General features: G+C 48.3%; 1 protein-coding gene across 2 annotated transcripts in view; it reads left to right on the top strand.

Moving 5' to 3' along the window:
* Nucleotides 1-2,158: 2,158 nt before the first annotated feature.
* Nucleotides 2,159-27,664, top strand: part of Slc22a23 (solute carrier family 22 member 23) — a 171,536-nt gene continuing 146,030 nt past the window's right edge. For both annotated transcript variants that reach the window (XM_059263199.1, XM_059263200.1), the window contains exon 1: nt 2,159-2,797. In XM_059263199.1, coding sequence (XP_059119182.1) covers nt 2,159-2,797 — 639 coding nt within the window. The remainder of the gene's footprint in view (nt 2,798-27,664) is intronic.

The following is a 27,664-nucleotide window of genomic DNA, read 5'->3' on the forward strand; positions in this document are numbered from 1 at the left end:
AGAACATGTAGGTTGTGTGTCATGGGTGGAGCCAATAATAAAAGTCTAACATTCATCAAGTGCTAACTCTGTCCTGGTGAGGGGGTCAGTACTTCCTAAGTATTAGCTCTTCCAGTGAGGAGGAAGGGGAGAAAAGTTAAACTAACCAATAAGGTAAAATTGGGGAGGGGAAAAAAAAAAGAACATTATCATATGTATTTTGGCAGGATGCACTGTCACTCCCAACTGATCTTTTAAAATAACACTTTATTAGATTATAATCAAAGTGATGGGTCTCACAATGACGTTCTCATTCAAATATGTCATTAAATATGCTTACGTTTCCAGACTGGGTTTCCCAGACCTTTAGTGTCTTTCTGAAGCCCGTCTCTTCCGCCTATTGTTATCTCCCCTATCCAGTCACTCAGGAGAGTTCCCAGTCGGGTCTCCCAAGGTCCAACCCCCTCTGGCAGTCTTCAGAAATAGTTCTCTTCGCGTGCCAGAATTTCAGCAGTAAGTACATGTTGCCTGGAACGTTGAGCAGCACGTTTGTTTTTTTTTTTTTTAATGTCTCCCACTAAATTATACAACATGCAGCTGAGCAAATAATGGAGATGCTTAAAGAATGCATTCCATACGTGTTCTCGAAGGATATGCTTTTAGTAAGCGAATGCTTGCTTCCTTCCCCATGCTAAATACGACTGGAGATAGATTGCTCCATTTAAGATTTCCATTAATTACATTAATAAACTTCTCAGGATATGAAATGTCTCCAGAATGTAGTGAAGCTGGGATGAAAGCCGCATAATTCTCACTGGTGTCAGGCCCCGCACGCAGGAGGAAATATGCTAATGCGGCCGTTTGCCGCAGGGCTGGTGTTATTTATATAGTGCTGGCTGGGCAAGGCTGGCGCTGGGCTGGAGTCCGGAGCGCCAAGAGCATTTGGATCTCCTTTGAGGTGTAGATGTGTGCGCCTGTGCACACAGCGTTGGAATTGTGAATCCGAGACCTTGGGGAGGGGGTGGGGCAGGCCGCCCTCATTCACGTCTGTATCGTGTGTGTGGGTCCTGTTGAAGGTATAACCTTCCAGCATTGTGTTTATTTGACGTTCATTCTGGAGCACGGAAAGAAATGGCGATTTGGGGTGGGTGCTGCAGTGGGTCGAATGTGACCCAGCGTTGTGAGGGACTGGTAACCTAAAATTGGCAAATACGCCTCCTTGCCACTGCTTGGTGGCCATAAAAAGCAGCCTTATTTGAATCTGGGGAAAGCGCAGAGGGTTGTTCTGGAAGGCAGGCCACCCTCCGGCTCAGGACCAGGAGTGGGGTGCGGGACGCCGGGCACCTCGAAAACGAACAGAGGTCACGGAGAGCCAGTGTGCCCGGGGTGGGGTCCCTTGTGTCTGTGGGACTCGAGACTGGAAGACGACCTTGTCCCCTCGCTCCTCGCCAGAGCCGACTCCGTGGGGACCCCCGCCCGTCGCGCCGAAAAGCCGCCGGAGATCCTGCGGCGGCCGGGGTGTCCCTCTCCCCGCCCCTGCGTCTGCCCGGGCGGCGGCGGCGCGACTGGGCTGGAGGGGGCGCTCGTGCGCAGGAGCGGCGCAGCAGGTGCCGCGGTTACCTCCACCTCGGCGGGGGGAGAGGGGGCGGGCCGGGGCGGGAGGCGGAGGCCGGTTCGGTGAGCCGAGAGCGCGGCCGGCTCCGCAGGCTGGCTGCGAGCTCGCGGCTTCCGGGAGCGCCCCAAGTCCGTAGAGGACCTTCCAGCCCGCAGCCGCCGGCGGCCCCAGGACAACGCGCACCGGCGTCCGCAGGGCCGCGAATCGCGACAAGGGCGCGGGTCCGGCGCGGCGCCGGCTCCTCCTCTTCTCCAGCCGGCTTGCAGCAGCGGAGAGCTTCGGAGCTCGGCGGGCGCCCGGGCCGCGGTGCGGATGAACCGCAGCGGCTGAGGACTCGACCGGCCTCTGCCGGGCGCCCGAGCGGGGCCGCAGCGCCCAGGGCGCGGGTGTGCGCGGGTGACATGGGGGCGGCCTGACTCGCCGGGCCCGGAGCGCTCTCTCCGGCCGCGGGCCCTCCTCGGCGGCGGCGGCAGCTGCGGGCGCCCGGCCCGGCGCGCTGTGCCCGGGCGCCCGCCGAGCTCCGCCGCGCTCTATGCGCCTCTGCGGGCGCCGCGGGCCCTGGCCATGGCGATAGACCGGCGGCGCGAGGCGGCGGGTAGCGGTGCCGGACGGCAGCCGGCTCCGGCCGAGGAGAACGGATCCCTGCCGCCCGGGGACGCGGCGGCCTCCGCGCCCCTCGGGGGACGCGCGGGCTCCGGCGGCAGCGCGGAGATCCAGCCGCTGCCTGCGCTGCACCCAAGCGGCGGCCCGCACTCGAGCTGCTGCGCGGCGGCAGCCGCCCCGAGCCTCCTGTTGCTGGACTATGACGGCTCGGTGCTGCCTTTCCTCGGGGGCCTGGGCGGCGGCTACCAGAAGACCCTGGTGGTGCTCACCTGGATCCCGGCGCTGTTCATCGGCTTCAGCCAGTTCTCGGACTCCTTCCTCCTGGACCAGCCCAACTTCTGGTGCCGCGGGGCCGGCAAAGGTACCGAGCTGGCAGGTGCCACTGTCACCGGCCGGTGGGGCGACATGGGCAACTGGACCAGCCCCCCGGCCACCCCCTTCTCCACTGCTGCCTGGGGGACCGCGAGCAACCGAAGCAACAGCAGCGACACGCCACCCCTTCCGTCCCCTCCGGGCAAGGGGAACAACGACTCAAATTGCGACTGCCACGCTTGGGACTACGGCATCCGCACTGGCCTCGTCCAGAACGTGGTCAGCAAGGTAAGGGCCACGATCGCTGCGTCCCCGCGTTCTTCTCCTGAACCCTTTTCTTCCGATCTCGGTTGCCTCTGCTCTGCGCTCCATCTCTCTCTGCAGATCTAGGTCCGAGCCTACCCTGCTGGGGAGCCCGAAATGCTAGCCTGTGTACTCACAATCCCGCATTGACTGGGCTCCCTGCTGTCCCCCAAAGGAGATGCTCTTGGATATGAAGCCAAGGCGGTTTGCCGCCCTCTGCGGTGCCCGTGACGCTGCATCCGCTTCTAAGGCACCGATTTAGCCTTTTCTAATTTCCACCCAAACTCCTGTCCCAGTGCACATATGGAAAGGGTGCCCTTCCCCCAAAAGTTCAAATGCTCTCCTTTATCTTGCTAGGTGTCAGACTCACTGATGGCTCAGCAGCGGTCCTGGAAGACTCAATTCCTCTTCTAGGTCTGCTCCTTGGAGCCAGGCCATAGCTATGTTCTTTCCACAGGCCGCCTGTCCCTGTGTTTCCCACCAGGAACTAACTATCCATGAAAAATAGTGTTCTACTCTCAGATGTTCTTTCTGGCAGACCTCAGCCATCCCACACATGCCTTGATCACATTAAAGCCAATTAAAGAATTGAAGTTATAGACAAAGAAGCAGAGCCCTTAGAAAAGTTCCCTTGCTGCCTAACCCCCATCCCAACTATGCGCTGTCCTTCCCAGAGATCTGTCTGGCTGTAGAGTTCAATGTCAGAGTGTCCCCTCAAATGTTTTCTCAGGACTTCAGTCAATAGCGCCATAGCATAGGAAGGATGTGGGAAGCTTGCAGAGTGTCATCGCAGCTCTCGTCCAGCAGCTGCTCTGGTCTGAGGCATTGAGACCTGGTGAGCTGGTCCCTAGTACCCACTTTGTCCTCCCTGTCCCTTGCAGAGGTTCTGCATCCTGTGTAATGTAGTAGGAGTATTCTGTGAGAGATGTATGTCACCCTAAAAATGGACAGTTGGTAGTGTTAGACCGTTATGACCCTAGATATGCATAAATTTCAATTGTCTTGACGTGTAGGAAATACTGGATGCCACCTTGTCAAGCGCTTTGTGAAGCATTTGCAGTTTCTGCCCCCTTTGCATTTTAAACAGTGCATTTAGAACTAGGGTGGTTCTGAGCAGTTTGAAAACACTTTGTCTAAAGGTGAGAATGGATCTGGACAGTTTATAATTGTCTGCATGGAGTCCATCCCCACAACCAGTGTGTGTTAGTAAACAGTTGTAGTTCATGGATGAGTAAGATGAAACTCTTACATCATCATAATCATTGTTTTAATCTTGAACCGACCTGGGCAGAAACGCTGTGTCCTGTGGGAACTGTCTGGCATAGTGATCCCTCTGCTCTGTGAGATAATTGGGAAGATCCTCCTAGCTTGTCTTATCTTGACTCACCCCCCACAGCACAGCCTCTCCCTTCCAAAGGTGCTCCTGGAACTGATTCCCATTCATGGAGGGCAATATTGCTTTTTTCCTTCTCTCTCTCTCTCTCTCTCTCTCTCTCTCTCTCTCTCTCTCTCTCTCTGTCTCTCTCTCACTCTGTCTCTCTCTCTCTCCCCCCCCCTTTTTTTTTTTGCTTAGCGACAGAAACAATTTTAAAAACAGCGCCTATTTAAATTGCCGTGTAGGCCTGTCAGAAGAAGGATTTGGCAACATTGCCGAGTATTTTAAGCCCCTTTCTGGAATAAAGGAAGAATAATGGTTTGAAAGAGTATGTGTGAAGAGTGCTTTGCTTGTGCGAGAGTCAAGTGGGAAGTGAGGAGACAGAGACAGCAGACCAGTACTCCAGGCGTGGGGACCAGGAGACGGCACTCTTCCTGCCAGGCCTGGTGTGAAGCAAGACCCAAAATAGTTCCCGAAAACAGACTATATAGAGGCATATTGGAAAGCTGGGCAAGTTTTCAAAATTAACACTCAGGAGGGGGCTCCGCCATGGGGGGAAGGAGGGTACCTGACAACACATGGCAGTCACGTGTTACGGACAAGATGACACTAAGGAACGAAGGCCTGGGTAATTAGAGGCATCCTTTCTCATACTGTGAAGGCTGGGAAGGACATCTTGATTTCCACAGACCAATATGCTGAGATAGAGGACTGCCCTGCCACTGTGTTCTGATCTGTAACAATGCCTGAAAGAGCCTTTCCAGTCCAGTTTGGCATGAGGAGTGGACTTCTCCCTTTGCTAAGTGTGCTCACTGGATGCTGTGTCCACGCACCAGTGTAGAATTTGTACCATGATGCTGCTGGCATTTTAGCAGTTAAGTGTCTGCCTACCCTGTACACAGTAGGCAGAAATAAAAGAATCCTTCACCTTTTGTCCATGGATACAAGTTCAAGTTCGGAGAAGTTGCCCTTTGCCCCTTTCCCTGCTGTATCAGCCACAGGCTGTCTTCAGTGTTCAGCATGGCTCCTTCAACAGGCATGCTCCTGAAACACAGCCTTGTCCCTTCTAGCCCTGGTGGTTGGTTGGGAAGAGGTAACACAATTGTTGCCTTCATACCTGGGTGTTGGAAGAAAACAGTTAGGGCCAGGATATGGAATGAAGTGGGTCCCCTGGACTCTGTGCGTCTTTCCCCTCCAAGTTACACCCGTGACATGCACTTACTTCTTCAGTTTAAAATTCCACAAGTGGGGCTCTGTCCCAAGCAGGCCCACCTGCCCTTTCTTGTAAAGAAGCCTGAACTTCGGTGAGTTACACTGAAGTTCTCTCATGCTTGTCTGCAGCTCAATTCCCGAGAATGCCTTTTTCCACCATAGAACGCATATTTGGTCCGTCCTTCTTTCTTTCTTTCCTTCCTTCCTTCCTTCCTTCCTTCCTTCCTTCCTTCCTTCCTCCCTCCCTCCCTCCCTCCCTCCCTTCCTTCCTTCCTTCCTTCCCTTGTTCCTTCCTTCTTGTTGTTGTTTGTTTTGTTTTCAGACAGGGACTCACTACGTAGCCCTGGCTGTCCTACAACTCACTCTGTAGACCAGGCTGACCTTGAACTCAGAGAGATTCACCTTCCTCTGTCTCCCAGTGCTGGGATTAAAGGCATGCACCAGTATGCCTGGCTTTATTTAGTAGTTTCTTACCTGCCTGAAAAATGTCCACCTCCTTCAGCTGTTACATTCATAACAAGGTTAGCCATATTTACTGTGGCACAGAAAATATGCCTCTTAAACATGGTACCATGGCACAACCAAGCAGGCACTGCATGATCTACCCCAAAAGAGAGATGGACAAATGCCATGCCAATGGAGCCTATGACAGATGCACCATCACCTTTAGCAGATAGGACATACTTCTGTCTAAGGACTGTGGCCCCCAGCCCACCTTGCTTTATCTATTAGATTGCATTCAGTGAGGACTTCTCTGCCTGGTAGCAATGAAATACAGCCCCAGTTTCTTCTAAGTAGTCCTGAAACTTGCTCTGTAGACCAGGCTGGCCTCGAACTCAGAGATCCACCGGCCGCCTCTGCCTCCTGAGTGCCTGGATTAAAGGCATGCAGCACCAGGCCCAGTTATCTTTACTGTTTTCATCTTCGGACTTGATCCTTGCATTTGTTATACACACACCGGAATTCTCACCATAGACCCTCCAGTTCTTTCAAAATGATGGTGATATTGGCACCACCTTTATTTTGTGCATCTCTTTCTAGTTTCTGGAACATTTCACATGAATTGTTCCCTTTGATTAAGAATAGTAACCCAAGGCCGATCTTAACATAGCCATAGCTCTGATTACAGAAAATGAACACATATTTGCATGGTTCCTCGTTGGAAGCAGGTATTCAATCGACTTCCTTATCTCTGTCCTAGCATTCTGTGCTTTATGCCCCTGCTCTGCTGGGCAGAACTGGCAGTGCCTTCAGGATGAATCAAACAAAACCCTTTCCCAGCACAGCAGGTGAGGGGTTCTGAAGGTAGGCAGCTCTGGAGTGGGCTCCCTTTCCCATTCTCTGTGCTGTGGTTCAAAGTTTCTCATGCTGCTGAGATTTTAATACTTTTTTTAATTAAAAGAGAAAATGGATCCCCGTGAATATAAAAGTGTTGTTCTTAATGGCTCACGCAGCTCATCCTGTGTAGTTCTTCATGAGTATTGCTGGTTGCTAAGGCTCACTACCTTCTGGAGCATTCTCTAGAATCTGGTCAGCAAACAATGCCAGCTAACCACCCCAAGCCTCTTTTTTCCCCGTAGTTGTAGTTTTAATTGTTCATTCATCTCCTGCCTTCTCATGAATTTGCAAAGATTTCTGACCTTTGTCTCAAAGGCTGTTTAATATCCTGGAAGTAATTTGTATCTTTTTTCTAGAAGTTATTTAAAATGACTTCAGTACAGTGTAATTAAGACTAAAACTAATTTTACTATCATTGCAATGGTAATATTTTTAAAGTAGTCCACAGTGTTATCCTAAACTAGTAACTAGTTTCCATTTTTGAAATGCTTAACACTTCTGCATATTTCACTCTTCCAGTGTTTATTTAATGGAATCTGCCACTATTCTGTATCATATCAAAAGTATTTGTCAATCTTTAGAAACATTTTGTTAAGATTTAATTTTGTTTTTATGTGCATCTTTGTGCCACCCACCCGTGTGTGTGTGTGTGTGTGTGTGTGTGTGTGTGTATGTATGTGTGTGTGTGCACCATGTGTGTGCAGATGCCTATGGAGGCCAGAAGGGGGCGTCAGATCCATTGGAGCTGAAGTTACAGTTGGTTTCAAGCTGTCTGACATGCTGAGAGTTGAACGCAAGTCCTCTGCAAGAGCAGTAAGAGCTCTTAAGCAACCAGCCATCTCTCCAGCCCCTCAGAAACATTTTAAATTTCATATTCTTGCTGATGTACTAAAATTTCTTGTTTCCTAGTATCATTTGGTCATCCCAGTAGTGTGTATATATATATATATATATATATATATATATATATATATATATATATATATATATATATATATATATGGCTATAGTATAAGTCACACTGTTTGCTCTCTTTGCTCCTCAGTATAGTTGCCAGATTTTATGTATCCTTACAAAAATATTCTATTTTCATTTATATATTTACCTCTTGTTTATATCAGAGTTAAGTGCACATCAGTCTATAGAGAATTCCTCCTTCTTTTTATGTCTGCATAGTATTCTGTTGTCTGACTGGGACATAATTTATTCAACTGGTTATTTACTAAGAAGGCATTGGGGTCATTTCTCATCTTTACTGTTTTAAATATGTATATATACAATAAGTAATGACATTCTTACACACAAATATTTGCATACATGCAAGATATAAGAAGCCAGGTATTTAAACCACCTACACTGTTATTTTGGTAAGTGTTCCTCAGTGTTCCTTATAAAGAACTTAGCCATTTATATGCTCACCAGTAGTTTGTGTGGTCCTGTTCCCCACACCTTCCATGATTTGTGGAGTTACCAGACGTTTAAGTGTTTGCTACTCTGATAAGTGGAAAATAAAATTTGACTACTGCTGCGGCACTTGTGTTCGCCTCAGTCTGCGGCTTTGCCATCTTGTGCATTCTCCTTCCTCGGAATGGTCTCCCATCTCTTTGCCTTCATGTGCATGCATGCTCAAGGGTTATTTCCACTGACTGACAGCAGCACTTGTGGCTCTGAGACTGCCTCCCCCAGGGTAATTACCCAAGCTTCTGGTTCTGCTTATGGTGCTTGAGTTGTACACATAGCTTGGTTTGCATAGAGTCAAGTGACTTAGTCTTTCCTTCCATGGCTTCTGAGTTTTGTATTGTTAGGTTTATGATTTCCATAGTCCTAGATGATTCGGGTGGGCGGGGGCGTGGAATCCCATGTTTTCTTCTAATAGTTTTATGATTTCATTTCCTCTTCAATTTGGCATTGCAACTGTTTTGTTTTTATGGTGCTGTGAAAGTGGATTTCTAGAACTGCTAACACAGGGGTAGAACCCACATTTTGTACAGACTTGCGTCTAACCTTTAATTCAGCAGCGAAGAGGCCAGGACTGAGAGGCTGTGGAGAGGTCTGACACCCTCCCTTAGGGAACACAACACTCTCCAGGGCTGTAGGGCAGTTTTTCCTCTTCCATCATCTTGTTCTGAATGGTTTGGGGTGCTGTTATTGTTAGAAGCCGCCACTTCAAGCTCTTTTTCTGTCCTTGGCAGTTTTTGCAAGTAGTGATTCCTTTTGACCTTTGATCCAAGGAGAGCTGAGTCAAAGAGTTGGTGTCATGTATAAGGACATTGGCTTTTCTGAATGTTGTCTGGGCATTGCCAGTGGCTGGTATACCAGAGCCACTGTGGGCATCTCTGCCCATCTTTATATTCAGTAACATAATGTTGGTGGCTCCCAATGGGTCATCCAGGGGTGTTTAGGGGTTTCCACCATGGAAACCGGCAAGCATCACAGACCGGGGATTGCGGTTTTCTTCAGAAAGCCAGACATTAAGCATTTGTCACAGAAATAAGTGCAAGCTCGCCCCCACCCCCCAGTCTTTCATCTTTCCCTCCTTTACATGCATGTTCTGAACCTGGCACTGGAAGAAAAGAGCTCGACCGTTCTAGGCCTGGCAGGCTAATAAGGGAAGCACAGACTAACGGGTCGAGTCATGGTCTTTTAATTTCAAACTGAGATGAGTGTATGGAAAGAAAGGGGAATGAAAAGCCAGAACAAAGAAACCTGACCTGCAGGGGCTGGTGTATCTGAGATGTACTAAGGGTTGTGTATGGGGAGAGAGGCAAAATCAAACAGTATGAGTTTCCCAGAGGGCAGACAGTACTTGCAAGGGCCATGTGGTGTGCAGGAACGAAGATCGCCCGTCATTGGTAGGGGAATAGGACAAGGGCCAGGGCTCATAACCCACGTTAAGAACGTTTTCTGTAATTTCAGAGCAAAGGGAAAACTATCGGTGTACTGATCAGAGTTGGTGACACGAGGGGGTAAGAGTTCAGGTTTTTAAAAAGTTCTCTGTCACCGCAGCATCAAGGTTGGATGGTGAGATATGCAGGGTGGACTGGCTGTGCCAGCTGGGTCTGCTGCAGATATCCCAGTTTACCAGGCATGTGAATTCAATTAGAGAGGTGACGACATGGGGGGTGAGAAAGAGACAGACAGACAGACAGACAGGAAGGTGGGCTGAAGAGGGCCTGGGCCCGAGAATTGCAGCTGCTATGGACTCTCGTGAGGAAGGCAGCCTGTAGGGTAGCTGGGGGACCTGGTTTGTGTGTGCTACTGAAAGGTGCTTGGTGGAAGGAGGGGCCTGAGATGGAGTAGTGGGACATCACACTGGAGCTCTAAGTTCAAGCCAGACATTGGCAGCCGTAGTCAGACAGGAAGACCTGACCCCTGCCCCTCGCCCTGGGCGTCAAGGAATGCTGGTCCTGAGGTGCATTCTAAAATTTCATTTACTCTCCTGCTAAAAATGGGAGAGTGCTAATTACATTTCTACAAGGCTGAAAGAGCAGATTTGGGAAACCTTAGGGTCAGAATGTACATCCGCTGCCCGCTTTCCCGGTATCCCTAGGCTAGACAGAGGTCACATTGGGTGTGGGGTGTCATATCAGTAGGACCTTCTTGTCCAGAGTCTCTAGTTTACATAAAATGGGGCTGAGGGGCAATTGGCATGTCCAGTTCTTACCCTCTGCCTTTTGTGACCGAGCAGATGGTCTTTTGTGCTCTAAGAATGCCCCTAAGCATACGTTTGGATTACTGAAGTTGAGGTGTGTCATTCTGTGGCTCTGTGGGGCAGGTTTTTGCCTCTGTACAAATTTCTCTAGCCTGTGCCCCCTTGGCCTTTGTAGACCCCTACCTGGCTTCATCTTGCTGCCTTTGAAACCACAGAGACCCTAAGATGCAAACTTGTCATGTGGTTCTGCTTGCAGCCTTTTAGGGCTCCCTGTCGTGGCTCCCTAAACTGCCTGGCTTTGGCCTGAGCTTTATCTACCGTTCCACTCCTCCTCGATACCTCTTTTGTTGGAGGGGACCTCTCTAGCTCCCAGCTGGCCTCTCCTCCTCCTCCTCAACATTTGAGTTAAGCTCTTCCACTAACCTGGAACACCCTTCCCTTCATTCTTCAGCCCACCGGTTCCTGTTCATCCCTTGAGTCAGCTCAGCCATCATCTGACTGACTCCTCCCAGCGATGGTAACACTTACTCAGAATGCAGTCAGTCTGCCTCCCCACTAGAGGTCTTTGACCCACAAACCCCTGCCATACAAGCCTGAGCCCCTTGAACATGGCGTGCTGAAATGTGACGGAGCGTTCTTCAGTTGGCGGGTGTGGTTGGCACTGTCAGAGCTCCAGCTTGGAACCAGCTTATCAAATCTATATTATTCTTTCCAGCTTCCTCATTGGCAGGGTGGGGTACCTGCTGCCTTCCCTCCAGGTGGTGGGAGGACAGAGCACCTGGGAATCATTACCTCACCTCTCCACCTGGCAAACAGGAGGTTCCTGGCTGGTGGGGTGAGGGCTGCCGTATGAGAAGCCCTGAGATGGAGGTGATAGGGTCATACCTGAAAGGGTAATTTATCTCACTGGTGCATAGAGGTGGAGGTATCTCTCCCTGGAGAGCTGGGTGTGCCCTGTACACAGGGATCCTGCACCCAGAGTCAGGCCACCAAGGATCCTCTTGTGGTTGGTTGGCTGGTGGGGAGAATTCTCATCTGAGAACTAAACAGGTCACTGGCCACAGGGCCTGGGGCTCACAGGATGTGGATCAGAGAAGGAAGACATGTGAGATGAATGCCATGTGGTGGAGAGTGACTTTGGTACACTCTGATATCTAACTGAGCTGCACTGGGGGACAGTATGGTCAAGAATGGAATTTGAGAGGTGTCCATGGTGACCGTTGTCCACTGCAGGGCTTAGGTGGAAAGCAGAGTGAGTTTCTGAACAGGACGCTTCTACCTAGAGTCGTACCCTGGGTATTTTTTTTTTTTAAGGCCATTGGCTTTGGCCACAGTAATCATTGAACTTCTTCCTGGGTGATGGGAGTTAGTCATTCTGTTATTTTCTTTGCTCATCTGACTCAAGGCTGGCCATTCCCAATGGCATAGCTCCCTGCACAGAAGTGACCAGATACTGCCAGGCCCTGTGCTTCTGTGAAGGGTGGTTATAGAATGAAGGGACTAGGTTTGCAGCGGACTCCATCACTGCTGGGTAGACTCTCCAGCCTCCTGTTTGCACAGCGTTCTATTCCATCAGACCTCTCATGACACTTGCTTTACAAGTAACTGAGCAACATTGCAGATCATGCTAACACACAGGAAAGGGGTTTGTTGCAAAGATGCACATGGTGGGTGCAATGGGATCCAGGGACAGCCAACCCAGACAGGGGACTTTCGGGAGCCCTAAGGTCACTGTCATCGCCCTTTCCTCACGTCACAGTTATTGTCCTTGACTTACTGTCCTCTTGCAAGCCATGTTTGCTCCCATCCTTGCCTCCATAAGTTGGCTCCTTTTCCTTCCATGCCTGGAGTGGGGGGTGGCAGGTTCTAGACCAGGCATGCAGTCACCTGAGCTGGGGAACTCTCTGGAATCATGTGACTCGGTGTAGGACTGGTTCTTCTCTGGCTGGGGTAAAGGATTGGAAGAAGACCTGTTTAGTTGTTCAATGCTTTAAGCAAAGTATCCCCTTCCTTCCCAGACACTCAACCTGTGACTTACCTGGCCATTCAGCCCCAGTGTGCTACTGGCAGGGACCTCCTGAGGGCCTCTTTTGACTCTAGACATTAGTTCTATGTCATCCAAGGACCTTGGAAAATGCCCCTGGACATCAGAAACTGGAAACGTGTTGCAAATTCTCACCTATACCTCTGCTACCATATTTGAACCAGCTCCATAATTTGTAGAACCCCTGTGCAGAGTCAAAGTACATTCCATGTAGTAAAAATACCTGACTGTAGAACAGGAAGCTAAGTATGGATACTTCTGAAAGTGGACATATGTGGGCCTGGGCCTGCTTCTAGTAGCCCTAGGCTGTCATTTCCAAGAAACACACACACAGACATACACACACAGATACACACACACACACACACACACACACACACACATGTCAGATGTCACTGCTGCAAAGCTAAGCAGGCCCTGTGCCCTGAGCCTCTCCTAGTCTGTCTGCCTCACTTTTACCTATTTGTTCCTATTCAATCATTCTCTCCCCCCCCCCCCGACCTTCCTTTGTTGTATTTCACATCTTTTTCTACATTCCTTGTGGTAAAAAGCCAAACTCTTTTTGGGAGAGGCCCCACTTTTGCCAAGAAGCAGCGTCCCAAAGCCTTGAGCAGGTCTGTTTCTGGTCTTCACTGGCCTTAGGTGTGTTTTATGACATGGTGGAGCCAGGGAGCCACTCACACAGCAGAGTGCGGCTCCGGGAGCCAGGCTGTTGTTGGGTCACTTATCTGGACTGAAAACCAAAGCGCTGAGTCATAGGGATGTGTGGTAGAGAATGTTAAGTCATAGCAGTACGAGTGGAGTGTTTATCAGACCTCTGGTTTTGAACTGGAGAAGAGTCAGCCCTTTGTATGATCCTACTCGCTAGCAGTCATACTTGACTGCGTGGTGTCATTTGAAAAAGGAGAGCATGTCAGAGAGGCTCCCAGAGGTCATGCTGAATTATGGTTTATGCTTCCAGCCTCACAATTTGCACTTCATAGTGTTTCCTCTCAGATTAGATTACACGCTGCCTCTCTGTGTTCAAAAGACACTTTACAAATTGAGCACCCTTGATAGTCACATACTGTGGAAGTCCCCAGGGGCAACTGTGTGTACATAACATGTAGAATGAACACAAAGTTACTGTCTCGTGTTTTTCAAAAATTGTTTCAATCATTTTTAATGTTGATAACATACGTCACAAAATTGACCCCTGTTAAGAACGTTGAGTGTCACTGTGTCTGTTCACACACTGGTGTGGCCTCACCCAGTCTATCTTTTCATCTTCCCAGCGGTAGCTTAGTCCCTGTTTAGACAGTCATCTCCCATCCTTCAACCTCCAGCTCCCAGTGGCCACTGTTCTATTTTCTTTTTCTGTGATTTTGACTGTTCTGGGTATTTCATATAAATGGAGATATATATATGTGCCCATGCAACTGTCATGTTGCTGAAGATGTCCCCGAGGTTCATCTGTGTTGTAGCATGTGTCAGAATCTTTCTTAAGGTGAATTATGCTGTATTTATGAATACACCCTTTTTTGTTTCGCCTTTCATCCATGATTGACACTTGGGCTACCCGCTCCCCCCATTGGGTCGTGGCAAACAACATGGCTGTGAACTTGAGTGTGTCCTCTTGAAGACAGCTAGTGAAATCCCTCTCATTTTCCCTCTCAGAGGCAATTTCTGGTCCGGTATAGGGCCTGCTTCTGGTCCTTGTCTCAGAATATCACCATGGGCAGGTGACATAGATGGTGACATAGGCCTGGAGAAGGAGCGTATGCAGAGGTCAACACATCTGTAATGTGAGGATCCAGATGGAGAGTGGAGCCAGGAGCTGAGGGTTAGAGGTGCAGAGGTGGGCACAGCTCGGAGGGTGGGCGTGGTGCCCAGGTAGAAGGACATATTGGAGAATAGGTGCCCAGAGGTGCAAAGAGGCAGGAAGGCCCTGGCATGATGTGCCATATCAGCTGCCCAGGAGAAGGACGTGTGTTTTGATAAGTAGAGAATGGAGACAGAACTTCCTCTGCCAAGGAGCTGGTGATAGCTGAGGGGGGACATGTACAGGGTGTGGAGGCTCCCAGCCTGGATGTAGATAGACATGAGACTCCACCCTCCTTGGCCCTGGAGTTTGTCTCTAGGTAGGAATTCAGTTCCCCCTCCTGCAGTAAACAACAAGTCTCTTGAAATTTGTAAACAGGAAAATGACAGAAGAGGGAGATTTTGTAACACGGGGGACCCAGAGGAGAGAAGCCAGCCTCGTCCCAGCCTCAGGCTCCTGTCTCTCCCAGGATACTGCCCACAGTCCCCTTGGTGCTGTTCCCATCACACAGTCACATTAGTCTCTACCTTTCGAAACCCCTTCAGCGAGCTCTTGTCTTCCATGTGGCTGTGTCCCTGCCTATGTGTTGTTTTTTTTGTTGTTGTGCATGTATGCCCCACTGGGAGGTGGCGGTTCAGTCCAGTGTACCCACTGGCCACGGTGTGGTCTCTGCAGCTGTCAGGCTAGCCAAATGACAGCTCTCACAGGACTGCTGAGAGGCTCCGGTTGGCCTCCCTGGATTAGCTCAGATAGCTGCTGTCACAAACAACACAGACCGGGCAGTTTAAAACGGGGGAGGGGGGCGTGCATTTTCTCAGTTGTGCCTGCTGAAATCCACGCAGATCACAGCAAAACAGGCATGGTTTCTCCTGACCCACGCCTCCACTTGCAAGTGGTTGCCTTTCCTTTCTACTCACCGTCTAACGCCTGCGTGTCCCTGTCCTCATCCCTTCCTCTTTTTCTGTGCTGGCATGGAAGCCAGAGCTTCCAGCATACCAAGCCTGTACTCTATCACCGAGTCACCTCCCCCTGCCCCTCCTCTTGCAGAGGTACCAGTCATATTGGATGAAGGACCACCTACATAACTTCATTTTCCTCACCTCATTGAAGGCCCTGTCCCTAAACATTGTCCCATTCTGAACACACGGGTTCTAGGGGTACAGTGTCTAGCACAACCCTGGAGTACCAGCACAGCCCTGCCTAGATCATTCCCATAGGGATCAGATCTGCAGTGTGGATGTTTCTCGAAGCCCTGGACTTGTTGCTTGCTTGATAGGACTCTTTGGGGGCCTGTGATCTTATCTCCTCTTTTACCCCAGATCTCATCACTTGGTGCTCACGTTGTAGCTGAGCCACTCTTGCCGCCGGCTGGACTTTGACAGTCCCTGGCTGGCTTTCCTGCGTCCGTCCCCACCCAAACTTGTGTAAGCTGCTAATCTGTTTCCAAGATAATACCACGTCTTTGCAACCCAGAACCTACCCCTCCATGCCATCCATCCCCTCACCTCCTTCAGCTCTTCTTGCCTCCCTAGTCCCACAGTCCCATCCCATACCCCTGCCATGCTGGCCAATGTGTGGACCTCAGCTGTTGGACATGCTGAATGGCACCAGTAAGGAGGTCAGGAAGGGGAAATGGCTCCCATCGGAGTGAGATCACATGATCTAATCCTAGCATAACCCACATACAGGCCATCTCAAACCCCAAGTGTGAATCCGTGGAACTATTGATGATGAAAATAAGTTTGACTCATCTGAAAATGCCACTGGATATTTGAAGCCATGCTGGTCTGGGGTCTGAATGGTGTCATCATTGTGAGCTGAAGATTTTCAGGATTTGGTGTCCTGGTGCCTTTTCTTAGAATGAACAGGTCTCTGAGTCGAAAGTGGGTCGGTCCAGAGCACTTAGGCTTACTGGAAAGCTTTGGGAAATTCCCGAGACATCTGTGGTTTAAAGATGCTCCCTGGATGATGCTATGTGGGATGATTCCTCTAGGGACATGTATTCTCTTTATTTGGTTGTCACACCTATGTGGATGGGGGAGGTATGGCTGCTATTGGCATCTAGCTGGTAGAGGCCAAGACTGCTGCTCATCTTGGAGATCTGGGTCCAGCCCTGATGCCCCAAGTGTAGAAAGTCTGGCTTGGGCTAATAGTAGGGTAGGTGATTATTTTCTGACCGCACCCAGCAGAAGTCCCTGCTGTGGAGAATCAGCTCTGTGACCTGGGCTCTTCTGCTGTGCAAGTGAGAATGTAGGGAGGAAAGAGCGATCACACTGTCCAGGATAGCCTAGGGCAGTCATCTCCAGCTCCTCAGTGGTAGCAAAGGTTAGTCATGTTTACAGACACAGCATACCTGGGAACACAGCCTTTACATGTTTCTGCACAAATGGATGTTACAAATGACCAAGACTCTATTTTTGGTGTGCATGAGGGATTGAGAATCAATCCCAGGGTTTTATGCATGCCAGATGCACACCACTTTTTTCTTTCTACTTCTTTTAAAAAGTAATTTTTTGAAATTATTATTTCTTGTTCTCTGCATTTTGTTGGGTTGTAGTTTTCTGTGATGGTCTTCATCTGTTGCAAAGACCTGTTTCTTTGATGAGGGTTAAGGACCACATTCATCTGTGGGTGTAAGGATAAGTATTTAGAATGCAGTTAGGGACCATTTCCAGACCCTCTTGAAAGGTGGAGCTTTACCCTTCTCCTTACCAGAAAAGGAAACATTTATTTGGAAATAAATGGTATTTGTGTGCAAAATGTCTCTAATTCAGACATACCTTCTCCATAATTGATTCCTAGGGAGGTGGTTTCCTGGTGTTTCAGGCAGTAGGAAAAGAGAGCTCTCCCATGGGGCACAGACATGGAACACTGGAGGCCAGGGCTATTCATTAGCATTGGTGACATTTGCTCAGTAATGGCCAGGGGCCCACTCTCTTCCTCAGTGCCGGGCAGTAAGCCTTAGTGGCCCTAGCATAACACCTCTTACCTGGGCTGAGGATGGACAACCACACACTTGTCACCTCCTCAAGGAAGTGTGTTGTCTCTGCTCTAGAGGTGGTGGGGACCAAAAACTAAGGACTAAAATCTCATGCGATAGCAAACTTTATTCAGAGCATCAGACAGTTTCTACTCTGAGTGTTAAGAAGAGTCACATGACTAAAGTATTCAATCATAAGGGCAAGCAGCACGTGGTGGATAAGCTGCATGTGACAAAAACATGTTTTTTCCTTAGAGGCATTTAAACAAATAACAAAAACTTGTTGTAATGAATAATTTGGACTAAACTCACTCCTATCTGCTGTACCTGGGAGGAGGACACTAACACGTTCCAAGAACAATTCTGTGTTTGGAAGAAACTGAGGTCCCAAGACACTTGTCTTGTTTTCTTGGAGTTTTCTCATAAGCACTCAAAATTCTCCTCACATGACTCCATTCTTGGACCATGTTATGACAGTATATGAGCTGTTAACCAGGACTGATGTCTAGTGACCTTTGTGCCCTTCATCCAGGATCCCAGCCCCAAGCTCCTCAGCAGGACCTGCATCTCCTAGGCTGCTCACTGTACTTTCTGTCCACTCCGCTTATGGTCCTGTGAGTGGGTAGTGTATCTTTTTCTGAGTGTGCTTGGCATTCTTGGTGCCTCTAGCAAAGCCAGTCAGTGGCTTTACTACTACAGTGAGACCTGGCCATGTGCTGGCATGTGACACCGGTCTGGGTGATCCTCAGAAGCTGTTGTCAGCCACCAGAAGGGATCCTCACCTAGGTGGGCCCAGTGAAAGCAGATGACACACAAAAAGGGATGTGCTTTTTGCAGAGGTCCATCTACAGTTTGGCGGTCTCTGCAGCTCAACTTCATGGTGAGCCTTCACCCTGTGCTCCAGGTTAGGGAGTTTTTGTTTGTTTTAATTATTACTTCATTTTCATCGAAGATTTATTTTTAATAATTTTCTGAGAAGTCCAATAAGGTTCTTGCCTATGTAATTGATTTCTCACTCGCCTTCTTATTCCATTTATAACCCTAGTTCCTTTTAGGCAGAATCTTAGATAAGCAGTCAAAGGGAGGGGTTAGTGAAGAAGGCAGGACTCTAACTCTGGTGATGAATTTTGTTTTCAGAAGTAGTTTTGGAGGAAGCCAAAATGAATCACACTTAATAGGTGAAGGTGTGTCAGCCAAACTTCCATAAGTGAAACAAAACACCTGAGCTAATCAACTTAAGAAGAAAGGTGTAGCCAGTCAGTGGTGGCGCATGCCTTTAATCACAGCACTGGGAGGCAGAGGCAGGCGGATCTCTGTGAGTTTGAGGTCAGCCTGGTCTACAGAGTGAGTTCCAAGACAGCCAGAACTGCTTCACAGAGAAACCCTGTCTCGAAAAACCAAACAAAAAAGAAAGGTGTGCTTTGATTTACCATTTTAGAGGTGTCCTTCCATAGTCAGGTGACCCTCTGCCTCTGGGCCTCAATAAGGCAGCATATCATGATGGAGTGTGTGGTAGAGGAAGACGTTCTTTTTATGGGGCTTGGAAGCAGGATCAGAAGAAGAGAAAGAGCTGGGGCCCTTATATCCCCTTCAAGGTTCACCTCTAGTGGGCTCATTATCTCCCTGCAACACCACAGATAGAGACCAGGTCTTTAATACATTGTCTTTGAGGGACCCATTTCCAAACTAAGGCAGAGGTTGCCAGAGACTTTCAAGACTCATAGTTTATCATCCTGAATGAGGTTTTTCAAGTCCCCAAAGGAATTTTCCCCTTAACTACAGTGATAGTACATGACAGTCTTTCTTTCCTGATCTCTTTAAACTTATTTAGCAAACATAATAGCTGACTCTCACAACTTAAAATATATGAGATTTTGAAAGACCACACGCAAGGAGATCCAGAAGTGATGGACATAACAGGCTTTGGGTAGGAGATTCTTTATTCTTCATCTTTCTTCTCCTGCACGAACATCTTTTGCAAAATGAATTCCCACTTACGTGCACGCACGCGCGCGCGCACGCGCACACACACACACTCACACACACACTCAGTCCTTATAGCCTCCATTACCTTTTGAAAGTTCGCTTACTTTACCTTCATCTGCACTCATTAGTGATGCATAATAATGGATTTTATTATGATATTGTCATTCACATAGAGAATGTATTTTGATCATATTCACCCTCCACCACCACCTCCGTCTCCTCCTATGCCTGCTGCTCCCGTTCCTCTTCCCAATACCCCACTCCCCAGTTCCCTTGTCCCCCTTCTATTTTCATGCTTTGTTTTGGTTTTGATGAGCCAATTAGTTTTATTAGGGTTGTTTACATGAATGTGGGTCAGGGGTTATTTATAGAAGTGAGGGCAGCGTACCAGTGGTACACTACCGAAGAACACATCTCTTCCTTCCTCCAGCGACTGTTAGCTGCCAATAGATCCTCAGACAGTGGTGGGGTCTTGTGAGCGCCACCCTCCTCCATGAAGGAACGTCACGTTCATTGTGAGTTCATGAGTGCAGGAAACACGCGTGAAGCCCAGAAGTCAGAGTTCTGTAGCACTCCACCCCTTCCTCTGGCTCTCGAGTTCTTTCTGTCCTCCCTTCTGTGATGTCCCTTGAATTTTTGAGGGGGATCTGGTTAGGGCTGAGCATACAACTGTCACTTACTCTCAGTGCCTTGACTAGTTATGAATCACTGCAGGAGTTGCTGCTCACTGCGAAATGAAGCTTCTCTTACCAATGTTGACAGTAGTGCTAACCTACAGGCCCAAATGTAACGTAAATATTTAGAAGGCAATTTGACAGATACAACATATCTATCAACAATAGCTTCCCTACTAAGGCCTGTGATCTCCCCAGCCAGAGACTTTTGTATGGGCTTATAACATCAGTTACCCCTGTACAGCCATACCACTGTTGTGCCAATGGGTACGTTTTGCCTGGCAGGTTGCTATTGTCGCTCACAGTGTTCAGAGATGAGTAAAATTATTATGATTTTTTTACCTAGTAGCCTGTGTAACCCATTCTGACACTATGAAAGCTAGCTAACAGGGAGGGAGCGTCTAGTTCAGTTCCAGTATGATTTCTCTATGTCCCGGAACTATGGTATAGGGTGTTTTCAACAGCGGGAGCCTCCCTTACCACCAACTCATAGAAAGGCTTGTGGATTTTCACTAGATAACCTATGGCTTCTGGAAATAGTTTTATCCATCCACACAGGATACCTCCTTTCAAACAAGATTTTATTTTATTTTTCAAATTTTGCATGTATAGCAGGTTTTCCCATAGAGTTTTCATATACCAAGTTTTGGCTGACTCTCCCCCTCTTTCCCATCTCCTTGCCTCACTTCCATCCCTACTCAAACCTTTCCATGGCCGACATTGCCACTTCCTCTTTCATATCACATTTGCTCTGTGCACTGCTGCCCTTAAAGCCCCTATTTCCCCTCTCCTGGGCCCCTTTCTGGTTTCCTGAGAGTCCATGTTCTTTATTTGTTGTTTTGTTTCAATATTCCTGACTCAAGAGTATGGGACTCTGCCAAAGACCTGCCAGCCCTGCTATACCTGTCTTCCATATTGTGCATTTCTCTCTACCTCTCATGTACATTGGGTTGTTCAGTACCACAGACTTCTGTGAATATTCGTCATACTCATTTCCATTCCTCCTGTCTATTGTTCCTCTTATTCTTCAGTTCCAATAGGTACAAGCTGACCGGCAGAATCAGGCCAGTGATGTAACACCTTGACTTCCTTATGAGCCAGGCAAACTTCCTTCTTGGTCTCTTCTTTTCGGAGGACACTGAAGTGATGAGAAGGGGCTGTGGGAGAGGGGGCTGTCACCTCCAAGAGATGTGGGTCCTTGGCCCTGACTGTTGTGATCCTACTTCTTCCAGGCCTCAACCCCCAGGGCTGATGGAGAGGCCCTGAGAACGGATGGTGTCCTGTCGGTGGGGAAAGGTCACATGTAGAAGTGATGCTGCCAGGCAGCAGCTCTGTGCACCCTCGGGGTTACTCAGGAGCTGATTGGGTTGAGTTTCATCCTATGTTGGTGGCATGTGAGAGAGGTACCCCTTCTCTCCATAGCTTCTTCATCCTCCCTTCTGTGAAAATGACCCTGTGAGGGCAAGCACCTGGGGGCTGAATAATTTTTAGGCAAAACCCCAGACAACACAGCAGATGCCAGGAGTCCTGTTTGTGGGGTAATTCCAGTAAGCAAGAGACTAGACTTCTTTGGTGAACCTGCCCTGCAGGAATCCACTTGCTCCTTTTACTAAGTTCAAGAGGGACCAAGGAAGTACTCCCCAGGCATGAGTTGATGAGAGAAGCCAGCGGCCTTTCCAGTTCACCTCCCGCCTAATATCCTTGAGGAGAGCAGTGAGGGTAGGTGGGCATCCAGTTTGGCTGGAATATCCAAGAAGCTAGGTTGTTCTGCAGGCTGAGCCCGTGTGCGTGTTGTCAGGAAGCTCGTTTGTGCTTGTGTAAGTATGTCAACCCTGACTGGGGCTGTGCTCCTTACAAGGCAGGTTAAGCAACTGACGACACTCCTCCAAGAAGATAACCATTTAGAGGTGGAGCCCCCAAATATTCTGAGTAAGTGATGCTCTCAGCCTAGTGGCTGTTGAAATGATGGTGCCCAAGAGGAAAGACAGATGACGGGTGACCTACTACAAGTTCTGCCTTGCTTAGGTCCAAGGTGACCAAAGAGCAGCCCTGCTAACAGCATGAAAGGGAGGATATTTGGAGGAGCAGGGGCCAGGAATTTGGTCCTCTTCCAAAAGGCTGGAATCCTTGATTGGGATATTGCTAACCTTAGCAGCATCTATCAGAAGATCGAAATAAGATGGTTTATCTTGTCTTCTTTTTGTGATGTGAAATATGCCCAGGGCCTTGAGCATGCTGAACACAGGCTGGGGTTTGAGTTGCAGACAGCCTAAGTTCTGAGCTGCAGTGATTTGAGGAGCCTTTGCTGACACAGCAGGGAGAAAGGCAGGTGTGTACTCATTGATGCCTGGGCGGAGGAAGACAAGGGGCACTGAGCCCAGTGCTGAAGGACCAAGTTTTCGCCTGGGCTACTAACTTCTCACCGAACAGCCATAGCATTGCTCAGGATCGGAACATGCTCTCCAAAGTGGGGAAGACATGTTTCATGAGGCTTTGTGGGGATTCCTACAGAGACACGTGTGGAAGAGGCCCCCTCGGCAGAGTATGTGCTGGAGACTGACCTCTAACCCCAGGCCTTTCTGCAAGGACGTTACAGTGGGCCTCCTAATACAGTCACCCAGTTACCTGCTTCAGGGTGAGAGTCTCTAATTCAAAAATACGAAGTCCATAAATTTAAATACAAAATGCTCTAAGACCTGAAACTTTTTGAATAGCAAAATGAAGCCACAAGTAGAAAATTTAAGTCATTAAACTCTTGTTTCATGCATAAAATTATGAAAATGTTGTATAACATTACCTTCAGGCCTTGCATTGCAAGGTACATATGAGACACAAATGAATTTTATGTTTAGCATTGAGTCTTCTCCAATATCTCATTTCCTCCAATATCCTCTTCTAATATCTCATTTCAAAATCTGGAAAAAAAAATCATAAACTTGAAGAACCTCTGGTCCCAAAAATTTCAGATAAGGAAACTCAGTCTGAATAATATCTTATATAGTTGTTCCATTTCCCTTAACTTTAAAAAATATTTTTTTTATTTTTAGTTATGTGTGTTTGTATGACTGTATTGAGATATATGCATGTAAAGTTAGGTGACCTTGGAAGTCAGAAGAAGGCATTGGATCCCTTGGGTCTGGAGTGTTATAGGCAATTATAAGTGGCATGTCATGGTTACTGGAACCCATTTTAGGTCCTCTATGAGAGAAGCAAGTGCTCTTAACCAACTGAGCCATGTCTCTGGCCCTTGCTGTTAACTTTCCACCTTAAAGCAGTACGTATGATGGGCTAGGACACATAAATGAGATCGACTTTAGCAAAGGGCCACTGTACCCTGGAACATACCTGGCCACTCTGCACCCTCACATCCAGGACCTTCTTCCTTTGGCTCAATTTGTCCCCAGGCTATTTGACATCTCAACTTAGGACTGATCCCTAGGTCCTCTTAAATGCCTTCTATTTTAGAATCTCCTTTCTATCCCTACTTTTCACATCTAAAACATTGGGGCTACTAACCTTAGCTAAGCCATTAAAGGTAGGACTGTAATCTAGGGCTGACCCCATTCCTTTCTGTATTTATCTTGTCTCAAACCCTTTCATCAGAGAATGGGCAATAGCTTATAAGCCTCATGTCCACACATAGATGGCACATTCTGAAAGGCTGACCCTTAGACTAATATCCTTGATTAGGACTTGTTTTGTTTTATGTAAGGTCTCATTGTATCGCCCTGGCTGACATAGTACTCTTTATGTAGACCAGGCTGGCTTTGAACTCACAGAGATCTGCCTGCTTCTGCTTCCCAAGTGCTGTGATTAAAGTCATATGCTGCCATACCCAACTCCTACATATTTTAAACAGTTAACAGTGTCCATCAAAAGCCCAAAGTTAATTGGAAGGGCTCTGCCACTGAATTACCCTTGGATTGAGGATAGATTTTAATAGCCATTGAATGCTACCCTTGATAAAGGTTCAACTCTGTAGCACCAACATGCCAGAGGTTACCCAAGGATCTGGCCCTGAATTCTGGCCCATTCTTTCTAGCTCAGTGACCAGCCCATGTGTGGGCCTCTTTCCCAGCCTCACCTCCCCTGACTCTTATTTCTTAACCCTTACACATACTGATGGCTCTGAGCAGGGTTGCCTGGACCCTGGCCCTGGGCAGTGAAGCAGAGACAAGCTGTTTATGTGAGGACAGAGCTGAGATCTGGGATAGCCTGCCTTGGGTGTTGGGAGAGGCTGGGAGGAGAGGGTAGCCATGCAAGGTGGGATAGGCTGGCCACCCGTTCTACAGGTGGGCAGGGCATCTCTACTTTCTCATCCATGGGCAAGCTTCGGGGAAAAGGATGGTTGCTGACAGCAAATGGCTTTCTGGTGGCCTGCCGGTGATGGAAAATGCTGGACTTCAAGGGCTAGATCTCAAACGTTTCTCAGGAAGGTGGCAAATGAGACTAAAGACAGGTTTGAAGGCAGGGGCTGCTCCAGGGCTGTCTGCAAAGGCCTTGACTTGGGTTCTCAGAGTACTATGCATCTGTATTTAATATATATAATGTAACTTTTTTCCCATCTTAGCTGTTTTTCAATTGCATGCTTCATTGATGTAAAATACGTTCACATTGTACAAAAGTTGCCACTCTCTAACTCCAGGGCCTCTTCATCTCTCTAGACTAGTCATCTGCACCCTTCTACTTCTGATTTCCTGTGTCTCTATCCCAGCCCAGGCCAGCCCATATGCTCTGTCTTTATGCATTGGGTCCTCTGGGGACCTTGTGTAAGTCAAATCATACAGTATACATCCTTCCGAGACAGCTAACTACACTGAGCACAGTCTCCTCAGGGTCCCCTGTGTTATAGCCTGTGTCAGGTTCTCCTTCCTTTTAAAGGATGAATGGTAATTAGATCTCATGTGTAGATCACACTTTACCCATGATTCCAGGGATAGGCACTTGAGCTATTGAGACTTGAGCTATTGACACATGAGCAGGTAGCACTTGGTGCCACTCTGGTTTTTTTTTGGGGGGGGGAGGGTAGCAAGATGAGTTTGGAGAGGCTGAGGTCATGTAAGAAATTGCTTGCACAGCATGGAGCCACTACTGAACCTTAGCAAGCTGAATGGTTGTCCTATCAGAGAGGCACATGTGCCGAGTAGTTAGACTTTTTCAGAAAGTGGACTTTTAACAGTTGACTGCTTTCTGCTGTGGATGACCTTTTGCAGGTCACATCCTAAGGGTATTTAATATTTGCCCATGTCCTAACTGGTTAGTAGTAATAACCCCCTAAGAAGACAGAGCAATACCATTTGTATTTCTCTGCTGGAAGGTGTGAAGCATTCCTTGCTTAGTGAACATGCTTCAGCACACACAAACTCCCCTCCCCCGACACCAGGTGGACTGTGAGGGGCAACAGGATTGCTGAACCCCAGCCTTACAGGTAGCATTTCCATGTGTTATAATTTGCATTGTGTTCATAGACAGAATTAGGTCATGAAAGGCAAGCAGAATATACATATAAGCATCTCTCATGTTCTGTAGTCCAACCGTCAACCCTTGAAAGTGTGGATAGGGTGGGTTTCTAAATAAGTTTAGAAAGCATGTCACACAGAACATAAATCCCCTTTCAGGATTCACGTTGGCATTTTAGAAGCGATGAGAAGGTCCTGCAAAGGAGACATCAGCTTAGCTTTCTTTAACTGAACACTTCTGAACATTATTTCAGAAATGATTATTATCAGCCATTGATCCCTCTCTCCACCTTTCTTTAAATTTTTTTTTATTATGTTGCCAGGGTCTTGCCTATGAGCTTCATGCCCAGCCTCATCCCCTTACTTAGATGACCACCTATTGATGCCCTCTGAGGATTGATGTCTCCAGCAACGTCATCTGTTAATGTAGCAGTGACTGTAAATACAAAGAGTTCCCTTCATGGATCATTCACTTCCAAAATTATTTATTTATTATTGTTGGTGGTAGTGGTGGTGCATGCGTGTGTGTGTGTGTGTGTGTGTGTGTGTGTGTGTGTGTGTGTGTGTGTGTAGCTAGAGTTTTCCTGCCTGGCCCACAGTCAGGACAAATCTCTCTCACCTGCCAGTCCCACAGCCGCTCAGACCCGACCAAGTAAACACAGAGACTTATATTGCTTACAAACTGTATGGCCGTGGCAGGCTTCTTGCTGACTGTTCTTACAGCTTAAATTAATCCATTTCTATAAATCTATACCTTGCCACGTGGCTCGTGGCTTACCGGCATCTTCACATGCTGTTTGTCATTGTGGCGGCTGGCAGTGTCTCTCTGACTCAGCCTTCCACTTCCCAGCTTTATTCTCCTCCTTGTCCCGCCTATACTTCCTACCTAGCCAATGGCCAATCAGTGTTTTATTTACTGACCAATCAGCAACACATTTGCCATACAGAACATCCCACAGCATGTGTGTGTGTGTGTGTGTGTGTGTGTGTGTGTGTGTGTGTGTGTGTGAAGTATATGTGTGAGTGTGCACCTGCAGACACAGAGCAGTTCTGTCCTTCCACCTTTACATGAGTTCTGTGGATCAAATTCAAATCGTGAGGTTCTTACAGTAAGGACTTTTCCCCACTGAGCCATTTTACCAGCCCCATGGATCATTCAGTTTTATCTGTTCATCCCGTCTTTTGCTTCTGATTTGATTTGGGGGAATATTACATGGGCCAGCTCGATTGTCCCTTGCCAAGCTTTGGCAGGGCTGCACTCTGTTGACTAATCCCTAGGGGATAGAGAATCTTACTTTGGAAAGGCTGGGAAGGAAGGAACTCCAGTGACCTGGTTTGTTAAGTCCAACCATGCCACAAACCGCACTCACTAAATACAGTATCACAGCTATCTCCAGAGTGTTGCTAAAATCCCAGCCCCAGTGCCAACAGACGATCCCTGCTGGACCCCTCATCCCAGGTCTGTTACAGACTTCACCTGTGGCAGGTGGGGGGGGGGCTGAAACCTCCCAAGAGTCCAGGTTGCATGATTATGGTGAAGGGCCATGTGTGGGCAACTCCGCAAGAACCTTGGCTTATGAAGGACTCTCTGACAAGATGTGAGTTTTCTTTTGCATATTCCATTTCCACAACCCATGCCCATCCATCACAGAACTGATCACCTGTGGCCGGCAGCACTCTTCAGGAAGGCTTCCTGCCTTCAGCTTGCCAATGCTTTCGGCTTTGATTTGAGACCTCATCTTGAACACCCACTTCTTAGTCAGCTTGTCCCCAGAATGCCAGAGGCACCCACATGGCCAGGAGCCCGTTCTCACCAGTGTCTGCATGGAGGGCAGCCATGCCTCTGCCTCTCTGGACCCAAGGGCTGTATCTGAAGAGTTGAGCCCCAGCTGGATGAAGCCTGGCCAGCCCAGGAAGAGCCAAACTGCTTGGTCACCTTCTGCTGTCACACTGCCAATTCATAGTGTTTGTAGGAGATTCATAGTTCAAGATGGGGGGAGGAGGGACTGAGCACCCACTGGAGACTAATGCGTCAGCTTTTTAGAGCCATCTTAGCACCCTTTGCTCAAGGTCAGAGAGATGAGGTATTTAAGGGCTGATTGCAGGAAGTGTCAAGGAAGGCTGAGTTGCAGTTCCTAGGATGCCGCTCAGAAGGTCAAAGTAAAGGGCACCATACTCTGAAATCTAGGAAGGCTTGAAAACTATGGAGACTACCATGTAACATTGTGCAGCTTGGAGCACAATTACTCACACATGGCCTTTTCTGTCCTCATCTCTCTCCGCTTGCAGCCAGTGCTGGCTACGCAGACATGCTGTAGAACAGTAAAGCAC

The sequence above is a fragment of the Peromyscus eremicus genome, chromosome 5, assembly GCF_949786415.1.
Source record: "Peromyscus eremicus chromosome 5, PerEre_H2_v1, whole genome shotgun sequence".
NCBI lineage: Eukaryota > Metazoa > Chordata > Mammalia > Rodentia > Cricetidae > Peromyscus > Peromyscus eremicus.